Below are 25,318 nucleotides of genomic sequence, written 5' to 3' on the forward strand. Positions count from 1 at the left end.
GTTGGGATGCATGGTTATGGAATCAATGGGACTCTTTGATGCTTCAGTCAAGTTTTACCATTGGGAGGCATGCCCTTAACTTCCTAAGCCACTCATCATAGTGGCCTTGTTTTATATAGAAAATCTTATTTAACTTTTTCATAAACAATCTTGTTTTTCATGCTTGTTGTAACAAGATCAGGCTGAACAATTATTCACTATAGCTATGCAAATTAATATCTCATTATATGTAATTAAATAAAATTTTACATCATTAGTTATAGATTGGTAGTGAAGTATTTATGCCCCTAATAGCACATTTTGATAGATCACAAGCTTTTTGTTAACTACATTCAGATGCATTATTGTTACATTAAGTGCAAGAGAGGACTATTCTATCCTCAACTAATAATAAATATCATTTGATAAAGCCCTATCAAGTTTAGTTGGTGACTGACATAAACCAAACTACTTTAAATAGTTAGCAATAAATGAGACATGACACCATCTTAAGTCCTTCCTTGTGCCCTACATTCTCGGGTGAAAATCGTCTCGAGTAAGAGGGAAGTACATCAAAAGCAAAAGAAAAAAACTCTTCGCCGGAGAGGAGTCTTTCTCTACATTCACATACCCCACAACTTGTTTCCTGCATCACTTGGAAAAAATGACATCTTTTAGTTAATAATGCTCTGGACTCAGATATCCAATAGAGTAATCATTGAAAATAATTGGTTATCTTATATAGGGATGTGCCTATACAAGTTTCACTGAATCACTCCTACATATAAATCATCTAAGAAAAAATTTCTTTTACTAATGGTGGTAGTTCTCAACTTGATTAGTAATTGATGTAGACTTTTAAACATGATATCGAGTTAAAGAATGATGTGTAGTTACTAATCACAAGTTTACCTGCAGCTAAATGGTAAAGTAGCTCTTTCCGAACCACCTTAAGTAATCCGGAGAGTGCAAAAAGAGTCATTTTCTTGCTTCACCTGCAAGGGTTGCCTCTGATGCTCGACTCGCTGAAGTTGTGATGACAGTTGTAGCAAGTCAATTGTAGCACCATCTTCACAAGGAAGACAGTCTTTTACATTCATAAAATCTGAACCTTGGAAAATCCCATCTGCCATTCCGAAGTTGACAATATCATCATCATTGTCTGGTATCAAAACAGGATTAAGATGATTTCCGTCTGCGGGATTCATTTCTGATGGAAACCTATCTGATACTCGATTTGATGATGTGTGTGAGCTATTTCCCATCTTCTCGGAGACCCGACTCATGTTGTAGTAATGGCTATGGCTGCTGGGAATAACAAAGTGGTGAGCCAATTGAACTCCGGATGATTGGCGTGAAGAGTTCTGGGATAGAGATGACAGAAGAGAGAGAGCACAAGAGTCTGAAATTCCCGGTAGTCCTTGAACAGTTGTTGTTGTTTCAAAAATATTGAAGTCCTCACTTCCTAAGGAGGTGGTGTTCTGGAATAGTGATCTTGACGCAGAATTTTGAGCCCCAAGGAGAGGTGGTGGATATTGGATATTATGGTCAGAGAAGATGCTCCCTGTAGTGGATGTAGCACCATTTTCATGAAGAAAAGGGAACTGTTTTTGGTTATATGAAGGAAATAGGGATCTTGACTGAGAATATCCATTGGAGATAGGCATAGAAGAAAGATGCTTAAAACCTGTCCATTCTTCTGATTTATTAGGTCTCCAGAAGCCATTCATTCCATATTTCTCAGAAGGCATGATCCTACTCGGGAGAATCTCGGGGCAGATATAAGATGCTGATGTCAGCATGGTCCCCTGGAATCTGCTATCTGCAAGAACCACAAGGTCTCCATAAATCTTCAAATCAAACAACTATAGTGATATCAGATGACTACAGAAGAAGAGAAAACATGTTCCGTGGAATCACTCATTAACAAGTGGTAGACCACATTTAAATCGACAATTAATAGAAGTTAATGAAGTGATTCAATAATCAATACCAAAACCTTAGAATTTAAGTCACAATGGCAAACATAAACTTTAGTGACTAAAACAACTTGGAAATTTTGTAACGCACTTTCGCTGTTTTAGTACTTGGGAATGTGCTAAGTTTATTTCATTCCCGTAAGGCTGTAACGTCTGGAAACTCTTACTTTGCCCCCCCCCCCCCTTATTTAATAAAAATTCAAGTTTACGTTATTAGTAAACAGGCGTAAGATAATGATTGATCATAAGGAGCTACCTTAATTCCTAGGGGGGATTATTTCACTCATACAAGTATGGTGAGCGAAGATCATTTCCTACCAGATTAAGTCACTTCTGGTTCACATCCACAACAGAAGAGAATCCAAATAATAATTGATAGAGAACAGCACATATAGGAGAATATAAATAGGGATAAAATTTTATCTGGGCACAAAGTAAAAATTTTAAAACAAAAGGGACAGTCAGATGGCACTTTATGTGTTGCAGATGTATACCCATTGAGTGAATCAGCATTTGAAAATCAGCAAATTTCTTTAAACTATACATTTTTGTGGGTCAGAAAGCAGGACATTGTTTAGCAAATTACCTATGGACTACAGTTTGAGCTAGACTAAGTTTCATATTGGAGTGCAAATGGTGTGAAAACAGGAGTTAGCAATGACATCGGAATTGGCACGAAAGTTTAATCACCTGACAAATGCTTACAGTATTGAGCAGGATCAAAATAGGAAAGTTGATAAAGTAGTTACAAGTTTTTTGACTCATTCTTTTATGAGGCATTTAGGTTGTAAGTGTATATAAAAGGAAGCCTTTGAAAAGGCCACTAGATTTTAAAAGGCATTCTATATTGAGTGATGAAATCAACACTGTTAGCAGTCCCTACATGAAATGTAAAGAGTGGAAGTATGAACAGAAGCAAATGCATGTGTCCAAACGAAGGATGGGAATTTGACACAAAGGATAAATTTGATTAGAGAATATGTATTATTACCACCACATGGCTGGAGCAACCTCCCCGCCTTTACAGAGTGAATACCCATTTGTGGTTTTCTCCGACGCTCGTTATGGCCTGCTAGGCGTTTACGACAGCTGCGCTTACCATCATCAAATTCAGCTAGCAAATGAAACCTGGACAATAAGCTAAACATTAAGCCAAACTATATATCATAAAAATACAACTTATTTCAAGCTTCTTCATTTTACAATTAGCAAATCAAAAACAGTAATCTTAATAAGCATAGTCATCTAGGTTGGTAACAAAAACAATCCAAACATAAGCAAATAAAGCTTTTAAAACCTATAACACATACAATTAAGGAGGTAATTTAGTATTCTAAAGTAATTTGAAACATTGACCAACCTACTACATTGCTGACAAAACCTTTGCTCAATGCCATTCACTGTAACTGTGGCAGTCTTGGAGTGAACCTCACAAACTCTATGCCTCTTGTGATAATCCTTACAAGAACTGAGATCCTTGTTACAGCCATAGACTTGGCAGTACGCAGTCTGCGAGCGCAACCTCGAAGCTCTTACTCGCTTTGCAGGTGTCGATGACTCGGATGAAGACAACATAGGTGCTCCTTTGCAAAATGCTAGATCAATTGCATCTCCATTATCAGCCAATCTTCCCAACTTCAAATCAATGAGTGAATCACTACCATTAGAGTCTAGCACAGAGTTTGAAACCCTGATATTGGAATCCCCTCTTGCATAAAATGGATTTGGGGTAGCAGCCATAACAGTAGTACTAGTGATTCTGCCATCATTTTCACCAGACAAGTGTTTCTCCAACATTTCAGGATACCCCAAATCCTGAAAACATTGATTCTCAATGTTTTGATAACCCATTGCTAACATTTCATTGGAAAAAGTACATGGGGTTTTCAGTTCCCATCCCAAGATTGAATTTTTATTAGGAAGGGAGAGTGTGTCATTTGAGCCATACCCCTTTTCTTCAGAAACATAGCTCCAAGGTTCCATTACATGCAACAAAATCAGAGTTGAAAACAAAGTAGAAACCAAAGAATTCCACTTCAATTGGATTTGCCTAAATCATAAGAGAGAGAGAGAGAGAGAGTGTGTAGTTGAAATAGTGAGTGAGAATGTGGAAAGGAAAAGAGAAGAGAGAGAAATAATTATTGCATCGATGGAAAATGAAAGAGATATTTGTGTGTTTCTATTTTTAGAGAGAAACAATGAGAGTGGACAGCTTTTCACTCGTTTTCCACTTTTGGTGCTCACTCCATTGCTACAAGATACCAACTTCAAACCATATATCAATCATCATTACAAATAAATTAATTTCCCAATGAGATTAAATCAAAAGTTTATTAACCAATATGTTGAAAAAGACAACATTCAAATCCTTAAAATCATAAATGTTGAAAAAGACAATCACACAAAACAAAGATTAATTTAATACACATTAGATAAGTAGGAATGACAACATGGTAGATAGGTGCCGAGTTTGTACACACTCATACTTCAACCTGAAATTCAAAACCTGAATGCAAATGAGTTGAAAATAAAGATACTATATTCGAACCCGTCTTTTTGTTTCATTTTTCTATAGTATTTCTATTTTTTGTTGTCATTTTTTTATGTTCGAAGAGTCAATAATATGTATAGTAAAACTAGAAATTAAAAACAATGTGGATATGGTAGAACTTTCAAATTTAAATTGAATTACATTACTTCGGGGCGGGATCGGAGTTGAGTCTTTGTTATACCAAATCCGAACCTAAAAATTAAACCCAAGTAAAACCTGAACCAATCACATCATGCTTTTCCCGTTAAATTTGGGTTGAGTTTGGACGGGTACGTACATATTTAATTTTTATTGCCATCTCTTAGATAAGAGGATACATTGGTTATACCAAAAAAAATATTAAAAGTTTGTTATCTCCAATACTATCAAGAAAGAAACAATACAACATGCGGATAAAATTGAAACTATATTAGATTATACATAGAAAATCTACTATTAAAATAATTATAATTTTGAAACTATATTTTATTTAACTACTTTTATTTTTTTATTAAATGAAAGGAAAGAATATCTATGAAGCCGTAAATTATTTTAGTTGAATAGGATTAAAAAACTTGAGAATGTTTAGTAAAATATTGATTTTTCCCAACCAACATTCACCCAATTAGAGAGGATATGACCCATTTTGACATGCAAATTTGAAACTCAAAATCAACATGAGAACTTAAAAATAACATTATGAATCCAACTCATCTAAGTTTTTTTCCTTAAAAAGTAAATTACTAGCTTTAATAAGAAATTAATGAATAAATATTACTAAGGTGAGAAAGTATTTTGGCATTACAAATTTGACCCTAATCCTAAGTAGTCCCTTTATCCTTAACTATGTTGTTGATAAAGTTGGAATGATGGGTGAAGAAGTGAGGAAGCTGAGTCAACAAAACTCAGCTGTCACCATTGGAATTAATATGTTGGGATCTAATAGACAGGACCCACCCTTCTCATCTTCCCCTTTCATCACAACTTGCACCTATTCACATTAACAATTATCATGTGAGGACTCATTTTATCTTAGTCTATTTAATTAATGATTATGTGAACTTGAATACACTAGAACTTATTATATTTGTGTAAGACTAATGATGTCAATCAAACCTTTATTATGATATTTGTATTGATAACATTAAATTAAATTAAATGAATTTATTTCAAATAGAGATATTAATTGTTAAGATTATTGATCACTCATTATATAATAATTTGGGTTGATATGTAGGTAGCATGACCAATAATTTGAGACAGTAGGTGCCTACGAAATGCAACAAATCCATTTTGATAAAATGACAACATCCATATGGAAAAAGACTAGAAGGTTGATAATGAAGGAAATGGAATCTAAATGGCTAAATGTGGAATCCAAACATGAGACTTTATATTGACATGTGGAACATTATCATGTATCAATATATCGGGATTATATCTATTGTCTTATAAATAGTATTATTTCATGCGTTATGAGCTAAAAAAACGTATTTTTCTAACTAATCATAACTCATAACACATATGATGATGTATATTGTGAGACAGAAGATATGTTTCTCGATATGAAATATCTATGTGGGTCTAATAAGAATGAAAACTACAGAAGGAACCAACAGCACTAACTCTGGAATTACTCTTGATAATGAGTATATGAAAGCTCTGCTATAACTAAAATTCATGGCCATCCAAATCCCAAGGCCTTCAGTGTAGAAAGTTGTTCTTTATCCAACCACTCATTTTCTGTGGTCCCATTTTTTGTTTCATATGTAGGATGTTGTGTTCTTTTTCTTCTTCTTCATGGAGATGATATTCATTCTAGTTCTAGATTGATTTACCAAATATACTAGTAAAAAGAAAAAGCAAAATGAAATGAAGTTTCATGGTAACAACGTAAGTATGTGTTTCAAACTTAATATTGCCCCTCACAGGCCTAGACTCATTTTCATTAATAGAGAGAAAAGTATTATGTAAAAGTAAAGAAAAAATAACAAACATTGACATTTATATATTTTATATTTAAAATGATATTACACTTTTACACTTAAAATATAAAGGAAAAAATCATTTGTCTCTCTATTACTTGAAAGGAGTCTCGCTCCCCGGCCTCTCTACCTTTCGTAATTTTCAAATATTTTAGGTTTAACTCTTACCATAAACCAACGTTGTGCTTCACATGTTCACATAATATTTAGCAAATAAATTTAGTAAATGAAAAAGTTTGTAAACTAGAGAAGGAAATTCTTCTTGCCTCCCTATGGGATTCATTAGAACTTCAAAATAGTCGGTGCAATTTGGCTGTACCTTCCCCACTAGCTTTAAATAATAATTATAAGCTTGAACTGAAAGTTTCAAATGAAATAAAAATGTTCTTTTTAATGTAAACCGGATATTGATTAAACTCATTAAAGATTCAAACATAGAATATATTGAAGAATATTATGATTTCCATGCAAACTTTTTATTGATTTATTCCTTAATTAATGAAGGAAACTGTACTTACCAACCTTTTTATTGAGAATAGTCAGAATGATACACACTTCCCTCTAATTTTAAAAATGACGTTGTACTTTCATATTTTGCCTTTTGTACCGTCCTACAATCTGTTAAAACCAATTGGGAATAAGGTTCAAAACCAATTGCTACGAAAAGAGCAGTTCAACATGTATTTAAACTATTCCCAAGACAATAAAATTGACGATGTGAGACTTACTTTCTAACATCAACCGAAAACATTTGCTTAATTGAATGGTTAGGTAAGCGAATAAATTAAATGTTTGGGAAGAGCACCACACATGTGCCAACGTAAAGGAAGAGATGGTTGTTGGTCCCAAACACCTGCAGACACAACCCAAAATAATGGAAAGGTTTAATTAATGGTGTGAACCCATCGGTTTGGTGAACTAGTTGGACCATTATTATCTAATAATGTAACAAAAATGTATGTGAATTTGTTGGGTACTTAGGTCGTGTGTTACTGTTACTCAAAGTCAATCAGTTATCAATTAATGGAAGTTGGTTGAAGTGGTAGATGCTTGATTCTCCTTAAGCAAGAACTCAGATTCGAGTCTTGTGGATGGAAAAAATGTCCGTTGGGAGAGTTAGCCTCACTTACCTGTGAATGTTCCCGACTCAGACAAGATTGCCTTCAGTGCGAAGATACCCGTGGGAAAAAAAAAGTCAATCAGTTATCGACCACTCCAAAAACTTTGAACACATTATTATTATTTATTGAACTTATAAAGTGGTTGTTCCAAGAGAGACTTGTCATTGGATCCTTCACTGTCTTGTCAGTGGTCCTTCAACAATGATCTATTCCTGTGTGGCTCATATGTGTTTTACATAATCGCAGGTAATTAAATTGTGGTATTATGTTTGTGAGTTATGTCTGTAACGTGTTTTAATTACTATAGGCCTTGCATTTGAGATTAAATAAAGCTTATCAGCACTTATTTATGTTTTTTCATGTTTATAAAACAATTTTCATTTTCAAATTTCCATTATTGTATATTAATCCTATTTTCATTCTCAAAATCTTTCATTGTTACGTTATTATGTAATTGGAAGAGTGAAGAGTCACAAGTAAGACACCACGTCTTGAATCAAAACCTTAAGGCATTCTTAGAAACTCTTTCACTCCTCCCCGCATATCTAATGTAAGACTTCACACTTGAATAAACCCAACATTAACCATGCAGATACTAATTCGAAACTCATTCAATTCTATGTCAAAGATGGAGAAGTTAAAGCCCAAAGCCCATACGTGAGAGCTAAAAAACAATGAGGGCTAACCAATAGGGTTGCGGTACGGACAAATAGCACAAAGATACAAATATTTGTAATTAACACAAAGCATATTCGGGGATTTTTTAGTAGAGTTAGGACTTTGCTGAGAAATGTTGTTAAGCACTTTCAATACCAAATTTGTTAAACTTCAATTGGTAGCATTAATTTGCATTTAAAATCTCGCAATCCAAAACAAGTAACAGACGCAAGGCCTGAATTTATCTACGTGACACTAACCACGTGTTTGGTGCAATTTATATGATGTAATATCTTGATTTATATGATATCAATCTTATAATGTTACATTAATTTTTTAGAAAAATATGGGTACATTATCTTGAGTCTTGATTATGTAACATTTTTTTATATTGTTACTATATTATTTACATTGAGTTTTAATTTTTATTGTTTTTTCAAAAAAATAATAATTCAAAATAAGGGTGAATAATACATTGATAATATATAAATATTTACATTGTTAATGCATACATGTTACACTCTTAATTTTTTACTCTACCAAACATAAACAACGGCCTCTCCACTATAATCTTAAAATTCTTCATCAAATAGATTTCACAACTCAAACTTTATATTTTTTTATTATTATTTCATTTCATTTTTATATTCTTAAAATTCTAAATGACACAAATTTAAAGATGAATCATTTGATATTATGGTTACTGATTTTTTTTCGTTATTTATTATGGTTACTAATTAGTACAATTTTTTTGACTTAGCTTGTTTTTCTATTGGTTTATATATCAAGAATTAATAATTTAATATTCTCACAAGCGTGTGGAATCAATTAAAGAATTCATGCTAACATTGTCAACTCTTTGGTCCATCAGAAAAAAATTCATGGCTCTCACGTTCAACAACAGCACCACCATTTAGAAATCATACAAAAAGAAACTATAAAACCATTGATTGTCATTTGAAAGAGAGAATAATTAAAAAATCGAGGATCTGGTGTCTCCAAACATGTCTTCAAACTTGTCCTAAATAAGTTGCAATGAATTAAAAATAGACAAAATCATAAACATTTAATTTTTTTAACTAATGTTACATATTGTGATTGATTTTGAATAGACTTTGGACATACTTAAATACCATCTTGATGAAAAAGCTAGCCTTCTTTGATTCCTTCCAATGTATATATAAATAGAATAGTATATAGTCTGCATTCATGATTAGACACACTTGATTAACAAGGATAAGACATGGGAAGGAGATGTTTTAGGTTACACAGTTTGTGCATTAGTATTGGACATGTCACACCTCATGTTAGAGCATGTTCTTCATCTTCTTTGCGAACCAAATCCTCTTCATCTGATTCTATCAAATATGCAAACATAACTGAGTATTCAAGCCATGACTCTAGCAGCAGATTAGACAATTCTGATAAGGAATCAGCTGAAAATGGCAACAAGGTAATGGTAGTTGTGGATTCTACCTTTGAAGGTAAAGGGGCTCTTGAATGGGCACTCTCACACACTGTTCAGACCCATGACACTGTTATTCTTGTTCATGTAACGAGACCCACTAGAGAAGGTGAGCATTATATTAATTACTATATATATATATTTCTGTTGTCTACTTTATTGAGAGATAGACACATATGAAAGATAAGTTCAATGATGTTTGATTTTGCAGGTGGAGAGTCTCCTAGGAAGTTTAATCTGAAGGCTTATAACCTTCTCCTTGATATGAAAAATATATGTGAAACAAAGAAACCTGGGGTAAGTGTTAAATCATGTGACTTATATGTAATTAACTAACAAGTTCAAATTGTTAACTTAGTAAACTAGGGTAACAAATAAACTTCTCCATCTTTAACAATAACTACACTACCCATGTTCACTAGGTGCAAGTGAATATAGTAATGCTTGAAGGAGATGAAAAGGGTGGTGCTATAGTGCAAGAAGCAAAGCAACAAAGGGTGTCACTATTGGTTGTTGGACAAAGAAAACGATCAATGTTGTGGAGCTTAATGAAGAGGTTGTTGTTAAGAAAGAGAACAAAAGGTGGGGTTGCTGATTATTGTATACACAATTCTCCATGCATCACAGTTGCAGTGAGGAGTACCAATAAGAAACTTGGAGATTATTTCATTACTACCAAACGCCATAAAAAGTTTTGGCTTTTGGCATAATATATGATTAGTAAAATGTTATTTGCTCTGGTATAATATCCTAGTATAAATGTGTTTTGGTGCAAGTGATGTTTACTTATGCCGGTGAAAATCGTACAATGTATATACTATATACTACCATATATACACCGTAGGAGAAGAACAAATGATTTATTGATTCGTCCATCATACCACAAAAAATGCAGTTTGTTATATCTTGAGCACCTAAGATTCCTTGGCGAGCAAGGTTCATCTTTGTTGGGACTTCCTCCAAAAAAATTCTTCACACTAAATACCTCATCTTTGCATGAACATTATAGGACCACAAATTTTTAGCAAAACCATTGTCACAATTACCACCTTCCTACTGGAGGAGCTGATATACATTATGTATTGAGTATTGGCCTCTCTTATCATGAATCCAAGTCTAATTGTATGTTGCATCTTGTTCAAGTCTCGTGGCTTCAATAACTTTTAAAAGGTCATCAACTTCTTCTTGTTCCCGAATGAACATACTCCTTCTCCATTTGAGATTCCATGACCATTATCTGTTTTTCCATTCAACCAAAAAGTTAATAGATATATCTTTATTCAAAGTCACATAAAATAATCTTACAAAAAAGTTTTTAAGTAAATCTTCTCCCACCCAAAGTTCCGACCAAAAATTAATGGAGTGCCCAGAAACTAATTTCCTTCTAAAACCCTCCCCTGAGATATGATAGGAGTAGTGCCCATACCATTAAAGTGTTGCTTCTGAGTTTTGATTATCCTTTAATCACTTTTTAATAATCAACTATTAATAAAAAATCATCAATCTAATAAATTAGAATATTTGCAATCATGAATTTCAAATATCAAAATCTTTTAAATTACAAATTATGTTAAGGTTAGTTAGGAAAATAATAAGGTTCACGATCATGTCTTCCAATTGAGAAGCACTAACCATTATTAATATTTATTATTCCATCTCTTAAAACATAGATGATAGTCTACTATAAATTTTATTTCTTTTACCCTAATAACCTTTTCTATTCCAAACAAATTCAACTAATCAAACTTTTTTTCTAAAAATCTATGCAGTCTTGATTTAGAACCACATGAACATTTAAACATGGAGAGGGATGAGTTTCATTTGAGTTGTAGAATAAGGAAAGAATTAATTTGGTGTGAACATTGGTTGGGTAAGAGACTAGGATAAATGATAATGATGAAAATATTTTGGGATTTAAAAAAACTATGTGGTGTGTTGAGTTAATTATGACATGTAAAAAATCCATCCCCTTAAAGGGAGGAAACCAAGATTCATATCTAGATATTATCTCAAATGAACTTACCTAACTTGGTTGAATTATTGATTTTTGTGAATGCTTTTAACCCTTCTTATTTTACTAATAATTTTATTCTCTTTTCTTTTATGAATATGTTTCCCGGTGCAAATATAAATAAATAAATATATATATAGAAAAAATGATGTATGTACTACTAGTGTAAGAGATTTTTACACTGTTTGTCCATCATTTACCATCCATATTTTATCATCATTGATTCTTCAAGAAAAATAATACAAATAAATAGTAGATAATCTATTAATTGTGTTTAAATCTTTACACTTACAATACATAAATATTAAATTCATATATATATATATATATATATAAATTATGAAAATATAAATCCATAAGTTAACACGAGAGTAGTAGTAAAAAAGGATTGTAAAAAACATTCACCTAATTTTTGGAGCAAATATATATGCTATTAAAGGAAGTTTTTATACAATGCATTCTCTTTGGTTAATAAATTATGAGGGTAATATGAACGGTAAGTGATGCAATAATAGTATGCTTATATTGTCGATGTATTTTCTTTACAAATTATATGCATCATATTATATTTCATTTCCATGTATTAATGTGTTCAAATTAGAGAAAAAAATGTAATATGTTTACCCTAACAATATAAGAGTGTTTTTAATTTTATACAATGTCACTAATGAAAGAGATTGATGATATAATGATTATGTTAATTAATATTGACTCTTAAATAAAAATAATATGAATAAATGATATAATAATTATGTACACATCTTTAAAATAATAATGCATTTCTCACCTTCCAAAAAAAAGTAATAATGCATACTTATTAAATTCTTAGAAAAAATATTATAATTTATTAATTTTAATTAAATTTATTGTATTTCAATAAATCACACTATTATGATACACTAAGTAGTATACAATATGTCACTTTTTAAGTCTTTAACTTCCTACATGATACTTAAGCTACACTCATGTCGGGTACACTTTTTAGGTATATATTCTATTATAAAGTATTTTACATGAGTATAATCATTATGTATTATTAATGTAAGTATTTGTATATATTCATTTAAAGTATTTTTTCTGAAGAATCCATAATTATTAAATATATGTGATTGATGATTGAATAAATGTAATAAAACTCATACAATATTAGTGTATATTTTTTTTATGCTCAAATTGGTAGGTTAGGAAAAAAGTCAACAAATATTATGTAAATCAATACAATTATTATATTTATTAATCCAGATATTTTTTTAGAGAATAATAAAACTCATAAATATAATCGAGGATAGTAATTGATTTACTAGTTTCTTTATTAAAAGGCCAAAAAAACTTGGTTGCCTTATTAGATTTTGTTGGACCAGACTGCTACATGTGGGGAGTTCCATTGTTACATGGGTATGGGAAGAGTGAAGAGTCACAAGTGAGACACCACGTTTTTAACCAAAACCTTAAGGCATTAGTTCCATGGGCATTTCCTTCTTATAAACTCTTTCATTCTTCCCCGCATATCTAATGTGGGACTTCACACTTGAATAAACCCAACTGATTTCAAGATTTTTTCCATGACAGTATTATATCATTCTAATAATATCTACATGTCTAGTCCCCAACAAAAAAACACAACTCTTCAATAGAAAAAGTTACTTACTGATTTTTAATTAATACCAGTTAAAACTTTTCATGTGCCTGCCCTTCCTGTTTCATTGTTTTAGTTCATATGAAGTTATTTAGGAAACTTGACAAAAACCAAATTTTAATCTCATTCAATGTTATTAGGTGTGGTAATTACATATTGTCAATGTAAAAAAAAATTATATATAGTACTACTATAAAAACTCTTATATTATTATTATATGCTTTTTTTCACATCTATTATAAATATTAATGATTAATCATTAAAAGTTGAGGAAAAATATATATACACTAATAATATATAAGTTTTATATATTAGTATTACATCATCTATCATTCATATTTAATAATCATTTATTTTTCAAAAAATAATATAATTAAACGGTGAATGATATACTAATTGTATAATTGATGTAAATATATTTAATATTAAAAATTTCCTTAATTGTTTTTGATGTGGTATCTCGATCAAATTAAAGGGACGACAATTTTCTAAATGTTAATAATCCCAAATATTCGTGGATATTTCCGACTCAAACATGAGGAGTGCCAAATAAAGAGATAAAACTTTATTGAGATGGTTGTTTTATTATTGGGGAAAAATAAATTCACAGCAAACCATCTTGCATATGTTTATAGCTTTAGATCTTGTGAGTGTGAATAAACCAAACCAAACATCACTAATATAAATATAACAACATGATGATCTACCATTAGTCCATTACTCTTTCACTCTCTTCTCTCTCTCTCTCTCTCTCCAATTCTAACTACAACACTGCATGTTTTACATAGAATAGGTTGTGTTGTGAGTACCCACATAAGAAACTGAACATCAAACATTAGTTTCTACCATACCCATCTCAAAAGAACTCACTTTGATGTGTTTCTGATCAAATCCAAAACGTGGGGTGCTCTGAAATCTGAATTGGCAATAGTGGTGGACGGTGAATTCTGAACGGAATCGGTGAAAAATGCGGCGGCGGGCTGCCGAATTTCGGCGCCCGGTTAGACGGAGAGTATCATATTGGATCTGGTTATTCATTGCCTTGTCCTCTATTCTCGGTTTGTTCTTGTTCCTTCTTCAAAATCATCATTACCATGATCCCGATGATTTTCCTTCCTTGGTAACTTCACCAACCACTATACTTTTTTTGTCTTTTTCTTTTTTCGTATATATGTTTGAACTTTGTTTCTTTTGGGTCTTTTTATTCCTTTTTTTCTTACAGTGCTTGTTACTGTATATGATTTATGTTGAATTGATTTCTAGAGTTTTGACCATGATGATATTTGCGTATAAAGTTTTTATATTTCTATTCATCTTGTCTCACTGACATATTTGAATTGAGTTTACTATGCTAACTTCTTATTATTAGTTCTTTTTTCACTTTTGAGCAATCTATGTTTGTGTTGGCATTGGAATCACAATAAACAATTTCATTTTTAGTCAAATGTTTAAAAATTTTGAGTTTTGAATTGGCAATTATGGCTTTAAAAGCTGAGGTTAAAGTGCTTTCAGTTCAATCAGTGTCAAGTTTAATCTAGCCATCTGAGATCTCACTATCTCAGTACACTCTGGCTTCTTTCTTATTTCACATTCAATAAATTATTATTCATCTTGTTTATCTATTTTCTGTTGTTTTTCTTCAATATATTTACGATCTTGTATCGGCCATGATTGTAAACTTGTTTTTCCTTGTGGGAATCTGAGTGTTTTTCTGTTGTCTGGGCTTGATATTATACTTGTTTCATTTTCAGTAATCTCTAATTCAGCATCGAATGTTTTCTTATCATTTTTTGGTGTAATTTCTTGGTGGATTGTTGTACCTTGTGTCTTTTCAAAATATATAGCTGGTCCAGTACTGGGGCAAGAATGAACCACTTTTATTGAATAACTTAGTGATCGGCTCTGTGTTCTTTATAGCATATTTGTACTATAATTGTTGTAACATTCTTTTCTCCGATCCGCTATCAAGAGATAGTTACTACCTTCATTGATGAACTTTTTGAAGTCACCTGTGGTGGAAATTGTTGATTTCATACTCTCAGATACATTCGACTGATAAGCCAAATATAAAATATACTGATCCTTGATTATAATACAAACCATTTATTATTTTGTTATTCTGTTTGTGAAGTCAAGCTTAACCGGAGTATATGAGTTCTGTTCCTGTGATTCTTAACATAATTTAGGCCTTTAAGTGTTATCTTACATTTACCCGGACTATAAGATATGCAAATGAATAAAACAGAAAGAAGATGACTTGTTACTTGATTAATTTCTCATTTTCGTGGTGTGTTTTGGGTTGTTTGCTGGCTTCACACGACCAGCATCAACCTTTGCGTTTTTTTAAGTGTTCATTGTTTTTGGCATAGCAATAACGTCCATGGCTCTATGTGCTATGGGGAAAAACCTCTAGGACTCTATTCATGTGGCCTGAATCTGTTTCCTTCTCTTTCAAAATGGCTTTTATTTAGCATGCTAACACAATTTTTTTATTTTTTATTTATTTTGAGTACACGTGAATTCGTGTTTGAATCCCATTGATTAACAGATATTCTTGACAGAAATCATTTAGTGATCTATTACTAGAATGGGAACACATGCACTGATTGTTAGATTTGAAAACTTTTCAGTGCTCACTTGCATGTCACTCTCTTTAGCAATATCAATGACTACACTGTTGTGATGGTCGTATTCTACGGCCCATATGACTGAATGACTACTGTTACTTTTTCTGTGATATTGCTATTTTCTGTCCAACGTAGCACCGACTGCCTACCTTCTAGGTGTTTACAGAGCAAGTGACTTTCCTTTGCAGGAGAAAAATGCAAGAGTTGAACATTTTGCTAGGGAGAGTTTGAATTTTACTGAAGAAATTACAAGTGTAAAATCATTTTCTCGGCAGTTAGCCGAACAGATGACTCTGGCGAAGGCTTATGTGGTCATTGCTAAAGAGCACAATAATCTTCATCTAGCCTGGCAGCTTAGCAAAAAGATAAGAGGATGCCAGCTTTTGCTTTCAAAAACTGCCATGACTGGGGAGCCGGTTACACAGGAGGAAGCGGAGCCAATCATTAAAAGCCTTTCTGCTCTAATATTTAAGGCACAAGATATCCATTATGACATTGCGACGACAATAGTGACTATGAAGTCGCATATTCAAGCTCTTGAAGAGCGTGCCAATGCAGCGACAGTTCAGAGCACTGTGTTTGGTCAGGTAGCAGCTGAAGCACTACCCAAGAGTCTTCATTGCCTAATCGTAAAACTTATGACTGATTGGCTAAAGAAGCCATCCCTGCAAGAACTCTCATATGAGAGGAAAAACTCCCTGCGGCTCGTGGACAATAATCTATATCATTTCTGCATATTTTCAGATAATGTACTGGCAACATCTGTAGTTGTTAACTCGAGTGTCTCCAGTGCGGACCATCCAAAGCAGTTGGTCTTTCACATTGTCACCGATGGAGTCAATTATGGAGCAATGCAAGCATGGTTCCTCAGTAATGACTTTAAAGGGGCCACCATAGAGGTGCAGGATATTGATGAGTTTCGTTGGTTGAATGCATCTTATTCTCCAATTGTCAAGCAGCTCCTCAATCCAGACTCACGAGCCTTCTATTTTGGGGCATATCAAGATGTTAATGTTCAACCGAAAATGCAGAATCCCAAGTATTTGTCTTTGCTGAATCATCTTCGGTTCTACATCCCTGAGATTTATCCGCAGCTTGAGAAGGTTGTTTTCCTGGACGATGATATTGTTGTCCAGAAGGACCTGACACCACTTTTCTCACTGGATTTGCACGGAAATGTGAATGGCGCTGTTGAAACCTGTCTTGAAGCGTTCCATCGGTACTACAAGTATCTAAACTTCTCAAATCCAATTATAAGCTCAAAGTTTGATCCACAGGCATGTGCATGGGCATTTGGTATGAACATTTTTGACTTGGTTGCATGGAGGAAGGCAAATGTGACCGGAAGATATCACTATTGGCAAGAGCAGAATGCCGATGGGACACTTTGGAAGCTGGGGACACTCCCTCCTGCTCTTCTATGCTTTTATGGTTTGACAGAGCCACTTGACAGAAGATGGCATGCTTTAGGATTGGGTTATGACCTCAATATTGACAACCGCCTGATCGAAAGTGCGGCAGTTGTCCACTTCAACGGGAACATGAAGCCGTGGCTGAAGTTAGCTATAGCCAGGTATAAGCCACTATGGGACAGATACATAAATCAAAGTCACCCTTATCTTCAAGATTGTGTCACAAGTTGAAATGCACTGCTTTTCAATTGCTGATGGATTGATCATGCAATTTCTGATCATCTTAATCTCTTGATCTGTGGTTGCTTTACTACTGTAGAATCAGAAGTATTTTTTTTTACTTTGCTAAGAATTTGTTTCTTGTTTACCATATCCTTCCTTATCACAATTTTCTTTTTGAATCAATGTCTTGAAAGAGCAAAGAATGATTTCTTATATAAACGAAAGTTTTTATGCCTTAGATGAAGAGATGTGTGAGAATCCATTTTGGCTGTTGGGGATATCTTTTCCCCTTCTGCTAGTTGTAGAATGATTTGTTCTCTACTAATTCTTGTGTAATAATTTATAAGCTCTTCCAAATAGTAATTTAATTGAATGAAAAAGACTTATCCTTCTTCCTCTTGTTCTGTCTAGTGAAATCTTATAGTGACTCACTGTTGCAAGTTGAACATATTTTATTTGCTAAGCCAACAATATATTTTGATGGATATGGTATTCCTTTAAGAACTTAACATCATTAGGGAAGAAAACAAATACAAACTGAATTTAATAATAGTGTTGCTTTTGTACAAGTGATGGAACAAGACAATGTTTTTAAGGAACATAATAGTGTTGATATAATGATTTAAGCAATTTACTTCACTGCTTAAAAAAACCACTTATTCCTTAGTTTCGTTCTGGTTTAAAATCCCAAGTTCAAAATATACCAGTACCTCATTCAGATTAGTAGAGATCTAATGTAACTTGCATAAGTAATTTGCTTTAAGACCCACCACAAGGCAATCATACATGGACCACATAGGGAACCAGAACACAACTTGGGTTAATATAGGCAGAATATAAGTACAACAAAATCTGGAAGGTTTGTGAAAGTGAACAATAACAGTAACAATGTGTTGGTGTGATTCTTGTGAACAGTGACAAGCAGTCCCTAAGAGTCTGTTTGCGAGTTGGATTTTGGAGAGAAAATAAATGAAATGGAAGGTTTGAGAGCCATGAAATACACTTGTGAGATGACTCAAAAGTCTTCCATTTCCCTTCATTCCCCTCCAAAATCTAACTCGTAAACAGACCCGAACATAAACATGACTACTTGGTTTTCAGCTGAATGAATGCCACTTCAAAGATAAACCTAAAATCCATCATGTCATAATCATCTCTTAAGCTTTCAAAACCCTGGTGTACATGCATTGGATGCTTAAGGCCCCCAGGAAGACACGTTTTTTTCTCATTGAACAAGCTCTGATATTGAATAAATGGCACAAGTTTTATACATTCGTTCACATCAAACAGAACCTTACCCTCACAAGCGAAGCGAATGTTTCCAGGATTTGAACATATAACCTCCGGCTCCAGGTCATAAGGTAAAAATAATTACCTTTGCGTCAAAGCTCACCATATGTAAGCATTTTAAACTAAACTAATAAAATCACAGGTTGAAGTTTGTATGTGCGAAAACAAATGACTGCAGATGCAACCGAGCACTGGCAGCAGCAGCAATAGATTCCTCATCTCGTCTTTCCTTGGCAAGAGCAACCGCGGCAACATAAGTTTTTCTCGCTTCTTCCATTTTCTGCAAATCCAAATCATCCTGTTCAACCAAATAGAGATGTTTATTAACAAATGTCCACAATGAAGGACTACAAATTCCTTAATACTTGTGCAATCGTGTTCTATGAAACAATGGTGTGGTACACATTAATCAGACAATTATATTCTCACATACTATGCCATGCACTACTTCACCATATACCCCTCTCCTCAGAGAAATGAAGTATAAGGAGTATGCACAGAATCCAAAAATGCCAATTCACTAATTTGCAAGCATGTATGCAAAAGTGGAAGCTATGCACAACTGTAAAAGAGAGAATCATGTGTCGTGAAACAAGAATTTTCCAAATGATATTGTTGTGTTCCAACCATCACCATATATAGCAACGTGTGCAAATGATGGAATTACCTCCATACACTAAGTCTAACTCGGGAGCACATCTGTTGTCCCACAGTTTTGTGTCACTTCATGTGTTGACAAACCAACTAGCACTGTCTAAACTTTTATTTTGTTTCTTTTAATCACGTCACTTTTTGGGTACAATCTTTGATTTTTAATCACATTTATTATAAAATTTCGGACATATTTAAAATATTTGTACAATTTCTATGCGCAATCTTCGTTTTTGTGATCTGCTATAAGCAAGATTTGCACAACTATTGCTGCATAATAATAGTTATGGAAGTGTATTTTCAAAAAAATTAACTTGCCTGGTAATATGATATCAATTACACCTTCGAACATTTTAGTTTAATCCCCATATAAGAAGCTACGTTGGAGCTCTTCTGATAAAATAATTGCACCTCCCTCTTATTTTTTGGTGTAAACTTTCATTCTATCAATATTTATAAATAACTTTTTATATGACCAATAATATTCCATCACTACATAGATAATTTTTAGTATAAATAATATTATTTCTTCACTTCATAGATAATTTTTCATATAACAAATAATATTCCTGAACTCCAAATGGAGAAGGAAAAAATTTCTTCAAATTAAACCTTTGACATTTGTTCAATATCATTCATGGGATCCAATTGGGGCCTTCTACATTATACTATTTTTAATTTGTAGTAATAGTTTATCAGAACCAATATTGGATGATGAGTGTATTAACGTCCAATAAATTGGGCTTTAAAAGTAGGACCAAATTTTGGCTTTTCCTTTTCTTCCTATATATGAAAAGTTGATGAAAATAAGGTTGGTTGCACAATAATATGCACCTCCGAGGGTGAACGCATCAAGGACATCCATCTTCACACTAAAAAGATTTATAGTGTCAGTATATCATCCGACATTCATTTGAATTACTTTTTCTTAAAAAATTCTTCATAATTGTAAATGAATGATGAATGATACAGTGACAGTCAGACAATGTAAAAACTATATAAATAACATTGTCAGTATATAAATCTTTTTCTCAAGAAAATACTAGCATTGTCACTCACCAAAAAATATATAAATAACATTACCATTCATATCTGCTAATTTCACATCTTCCACAGGGATATCATGCTGAAAAGTATGTAATTTAACTAGAGTAACAGCAACAAAGAGAACATAACATAGTCATGCTCAAAAATCAAAATGCCTAGGAAGATAAAAAAAGCTAAAATTCATTCTCACAGAATAACACCAAACCAAAAGAGAAAAACCCATATAACCTATGCTCCTTGCAACTCAGTTAGACTTGACATGCTGCAGAACAACATTATAGGCTTCATGTTCCTCCCCAAAATCCTGTAAGTAGCCAATAGTTAAAGAGTGAAAAAGCAAGGCAAAGCCGAAAGCACTATAACAAACATTCCTAATTCTATATTGTAAATACCTTGACAACCACGACGGAGCAACCAGTTACCTTCCTAGCTTTTCCTTCTGAATCAATCTTGCACAACTGCAATGAATAAATGAACACAAAAAACAATGAATTAAATAAAGCAGCCGAAAAAACTTGTAATAATCAATGTTCAATGCAGTCCACGACCAAATTTGAGAAATTGATAGTATATGTATCACAAGGAATTAAAGGACGGTAATAAATGTGATTTACAGTCAATGACACTTACACCAGCCCACTCTCCGAGGGTCTTTGCACTTGGAACTGTGAGCAGGCTAACATTGTGCTCTGCACAAAGGGCTTTGACGAGTTTAACATAGTCGGGCTGGTCACAATCTTCTGCTAGAACACAGAGTTGTGCAGCATGCTTCTCAATCACTTTAGCAGCTTCATGAAGCCCTCGAGCAAGGCCACCATAAGCGAGTGATTTTCGGAGCACAAGCTGTAAGGCAGTCAATATGTCCATTGGCTCGCCAGGAATCGACACAGCTGCAACTGGCTCAGGTACAACAACACCTTCTTCACTGCAGAGGAAAAATATCATGAACATTAACATAGGAACTCAAAAAAAATTGCTACTTCGCCATTGATTTACTATGCGAGAAGGGAAGTTCACGAATTCCATAATAACAATAGCAACAATAACTTTAGCTAATACCCCTAGGGGTATTGTAATATAGACAAAATATTATCTGTACCAAAAATTTCGCCCGAAACACCCGAGCTCAGAATAACAGCATAGCATAAGCAATTACAATACAGATAAACAAGAAAGTAATATGATCATACCCAGACATTATGCTAGCTGATGCCTTAAAACAAGTTCAACCTCCTGCACAAAGAAAAACAAAATATAAGCAAATCATGTGCTATGAGCACCATTCAAACACTCATATATAGCTTTATGTATTTTATTTTAAGAAAGAAAAAGTTCTTGAACAAAAACAACTATGACATTGGCCAGTTCCTAATTATACAAAGATAAATTCAAATTGGGGAATCACCAAAAAATTTCAAATTGGATCATTATCTAAAATAGGTGCAGCAACAAATATTTTTCAGCATAATTCCAATAATAAAAAAATAAATGAAGATTAAAAGTACAGTAGAAGCACATGATTTGAATGTAAGGTGAAATAAAAAGCAGAAGTAGATACATTTTAATAACAACATAAGAACCAAACACTATTCAAAAAATTTCTGTGGCTTATGGAAACAAAAGCGATTAACACTGTTCGAGATAGAGAGAAAGTTACACTCACTGATTCGGATTTGAGACGCAGCGGCACCAACTTGTGAGTAAAGGAACTTGAAAAGTGAAAACCTAACTCTAGTAATGGATTTGTATTAAGGACACTATTGTAATTTAATTATTATCTACTGGTGGGTTTTTATGTATGTGTGCTCAATGCCTAGTTCACTTGATTTGGGCCTCATGTGCGATACTGCCTCCAATCAAAGCCTTCTCATTTTAGTATCGAATATCAAATCAATCTACCAACAAGACGTTGATCCGTGTAAGACCCGATACATTGTTAAAAAGTTAGAAGGTTAAGGGTTTGATTCCTGAAAGTAATACTTATTGGTTGGGACTAGCATAAACGCACCCCGAAAGGGTGGATTAAGCACAAAAGTCATTAGAGTTAAAAATGAAAAACAAATTATTCTCCCTGTGGGAAACAATGTTTGAATGGATGTGATACATGAGAAAATGATAAAGGAGGTTCCTTGATTAAGACTTTTTTTTAGATCAAAACATCAATTGTAATTTTGGGATGAGCTATGCGTGTAATTTTATATTTTCTAAAAAGACAATCTATAGATATTCATTAAACTATATTTAGAAATTAAATAACAAGTAATTAACATTATTGAAAAGAAAATTAACTTTTACAATTAATTATTATTGGTTCAAGTGGTACATGTTTGATTTTCCTTTTAAGTTTTATGAGTACGTCAAACCTTAACTAAGTGAAAGATATGAATAAACTAAAATTGAATGTTAAAAGTTGAATGATATGTTGAAACCAAATAAGTTCTGATGTACACGTATTTCTCTTATTCTCGTGGCTTAATTCACCATAACACATTCATAGCTCGCACTGAAAAACGTTATTAGGTCCTTCCATTAAATTCCGCTGGTAACTTAAGAAAATGATCGCTGTAAGAGAATTTGGGATTTCCGTACAGTAGTGGAAGAAGAATCCATGCAAAAACGTATGCATGCTCATCAAGGTCAAACATATCATAAATGAATTTGACTTTTTTGGCATTTCTGCTGAATCTAGAACTGTAGTTGAACCACCGAATAAAACCTTGAGACAAGGCATTCCATTAAGAACAATGATGCTATATCCCAAAATCATTATGTCTTCATATCTTTAGCCAATCAGGTTTATCCGAATAGTATAAAAATGTTATTTTATGATTTTAGAAATTTTCTTTTTAATTACATGTCACTTTTTCAGTAAACTAAGACAGAAAATTAGGACATAAATGAGAATAAGTGATCTTGATCCTTCCATTAATACTGAGAAAAGAATGGAGCCATACCTAGAGAAGAAAAGTAGTAGTTGTGGTGAACATAATTAATGTAAATAATGGGTTGGCAAAATATGGAAGCATTCCTAACAATAACATCACAACCAGATTGGTTATAAAAACTCTAACCTCGTATATAATATACAAGAGGCCATGTGTTAATGGTTGAGGTTTATAGTCCAATGTAATAATAGTAGTTGAAGTCTTTGATTAGTGCTTGAATGGAAAAGAGGGCAAGTCATAATGGTGCAGGTGATGAACAAGTTGAGACGTCAAGTTTTGAACAAGTGGTATAGCAATGAAGGACCACGAAAAACCATGTGGCTACTAGTCTAGGCTAGGTGTAAGTGAGGCCCTAACATGGGTTCTGAAGTCACAATCTATGCTACACTGTCACATTAAAAAGGCCATGCAATGAAGCAGTTGCATCTAATCTTACTCCATCATTCCCCAACCTCTTTTGGTAATAATATGGGGCTATACATGCAGGCCCCTCCACGACCCTTAAATCAGCTTTGCGTGCTATATTTGATCATGTTTTTGCCCATTCCTTTGGACCATTTTGCTAGCATTTAATAACACCATTGTAGCATTGGCGTTGAATATGATGAGTAAGGATAATTGGCTGGTTGCTTGGTTATTAGTTGAAAAGGATCAATTCTTGCATCATTCATCATCGTCATATGACTATTTCAAAAGAGTTCAACTCCTCTCCAGTACCGGAGAAACCAGTACTGAAATATGAGGTTGAGAATTTTTTAAAGAGTTTTTATTTATTTTTAATAAAAAATAACATGTAATCGTAGTCGTTAAAAAAAAAATTGGCCACATGTCATCATCCTATCCAGCACTGGACTCTCCAGTACTGGAGAGGATCCATTTCCATTTCAAACAACTATAATTGACTTTTCAATTTTTAGTTTTTGTGAATCTATTGTGAGGATAGGTTTTACTAAGGATGGACAAACTCATTTCACATGCTATGTGACACAACCATTTTAATTCGTTTTCTATTCTCTCTACACAGTCAATTCTCTACTTTGATATTGGAGTATCCATAAATATCCATCATGGTTCGAGTCCAGCATACAATTGGATATATTTTCAATACGAATATTAGTACTAGATGGTAATCAAACAACCTTGTCAATATGAGGAAGGATCATCTCCGATACTAAAGAGAAAAATGGTGTTCCGTTATTACGAGTATCTCATGCATTGATGAGGATTGCACCAAGGGACCCATTAGCATGCATTATCAATAACCACCACCCCTACTGGACCAAAGACCCATTCATCTAGTGTCATAATCTGAATGACCATATACACACATACATACATAACAAGCAGTTGAGTTGATACTCCACTATCTACCCACTTAACAAGATCTACATATTCACCATTTCATCCTGATTCTGCGACCAGAATAAGGCACCACAATCTAACTGACTCATCACATCACATTCTTGTCTTGTCACCCAAACCAAACTGTCCCACCCTTCATTTCCCATCAACACAACAACCTTCCTCTCACTCATCGCGCATGCAACAACACACTACCATTAAACATGTAAGCCCCACCCCAACCGCTCCAGTAATAAAGAAGCAAGTGATGTCAAAAACCAAAGACCTTAAATTACTAAATTACTATCTTCTCCCTACCTATCTTATTAAAGTTCAACGTGATGTGGGACTCATTTTAATAATTATTATACCGGCTAATTAATAGGATTTGCATCGTAAAACAAAAGAAAAATAATAAGA

The 25,318-nt window shown here is 33.3% G+C and overlaps 4 protein-coding genes and 1 long non-coding RNA gene across 5 annotated transcripts; 2 read left to right on the plus strand and 3 right to left on the minus strand.

The window, feature by feature from the left end:
• Nucleotides 419-4,139, minus strand: LOC109353902 (squamosa promoter-binding-like protein 6). Its single transcript, XM_019596263.1, has 4 exons — nucleotides 3,319-4,139; nucleotides 2,950-3,086; nucleotides 892-1,801; nucleotides 419-625 (listed from the first exon to the last, which is right to left on the minus strand). The coding sequence occupies exons 1-3, from the start codon at nucleotides 3,939-3,941 to the stop codon at nucleotides 930-932; spliced, it is 1,632 nt and encodes a 543-aa protein (XP_019451808.1). The 5' UTR covers nucleotides 3,942-4,139; the 3' UTR covers nucleotides 419-625; nucleotides 892-929.
• On the plus strand, nucleotides 9,495-10,542 carry LOC109353919. The gene is made up of 3 exons (XM_019596277.1): nucleotides 9,495-9,825; nucleotides 9,928-10,013; nucleotides 10,139-10,542. The coding sequence occupies exons 1-3, from the start codon at nucleotides 9,495-9,497 to the stop codon at nucleotides 10,424-10,426; spliced, it is 705 nt and encodes a 234-aa protein (XP_019451822.1). The 3' UTR covers nucleotides 10,427-10,542.
• LOC109353914 (probable galacturonosyltransferase 11) lies at nucleotides 14,074-17,891 on the plus strand. Its single transcript, XM_019596273.1, has 2 exons — nucleotides 14,074-14,483; nucleotides 16,179-17,891. Exons 1-2 carry the CDS (start codon nucleotides 14,331-14,333, stop codon nucleotides 17,631-17,633), a joined length of 1,608 nt encoding a protein of 535 aa, XP_019451818.1. The 5' UTR covers nucleotides 14,074-14,330; the 3' UTR covers nucleotides 17,634-17,891.
• LOC109353925 (40S ribosomal protein S12-like) lies at nucleotides 20,687-22,372 on the minus strand. Its single transcript, XM_019596284.1, has 5 exons — nucleotides 22,276-22,372; nucleotides 21,803-21,845; nucleotides 21,243-21,537; nucleotides 21,005-21,070; nucleotides 20,687-20,916 (listed from the first exon to the last, which is right to left on the minus strand). Exons 2-5 carry the CDS (start codon nucleotides 21,808-21,810, stop codon nucleotides 20,857-20,859), a joined length of 429 nt encoding a protein of 142 aa, XP_019451829.1. The 5' UTR covers nucleotides 21,811-21,845; nucleotides 22,276-22,372; the 3' UTR covers nucleotides 20,687-20,856.
• LOC109353932 lies at nucleotides 24,859-25,142 on the minus strand. Its single transcript, XR_002108491.1, has 2 exons — nucleotides 25,089-25,142; nucleotides 24,859-25,042 (listed from the first exon to the last, which is right to left on the minus strand). It is a non-coding gene; the product is annotated as an uncharacterized LOC109353932 (long non-coding RNA).

The sequence above is a fragment of the Lupinus angustifolius genome, chromosome LG01 (assembly GCF_001865875.1).
Source record: "Lupinus angustifolius cultivar Tanjil chromosome LG01, LupAngTanjil_v1.0, whole genome shotgun sequence".
In the NCBI taxonomy this organism is placed as follows: domain Eukaryota; kingdom Viridiplantae; phylum Streptophyta; class Magnoliopsida; order Fabales; family Fabaceae; genus Lupinus; species Lupinus angustifolius.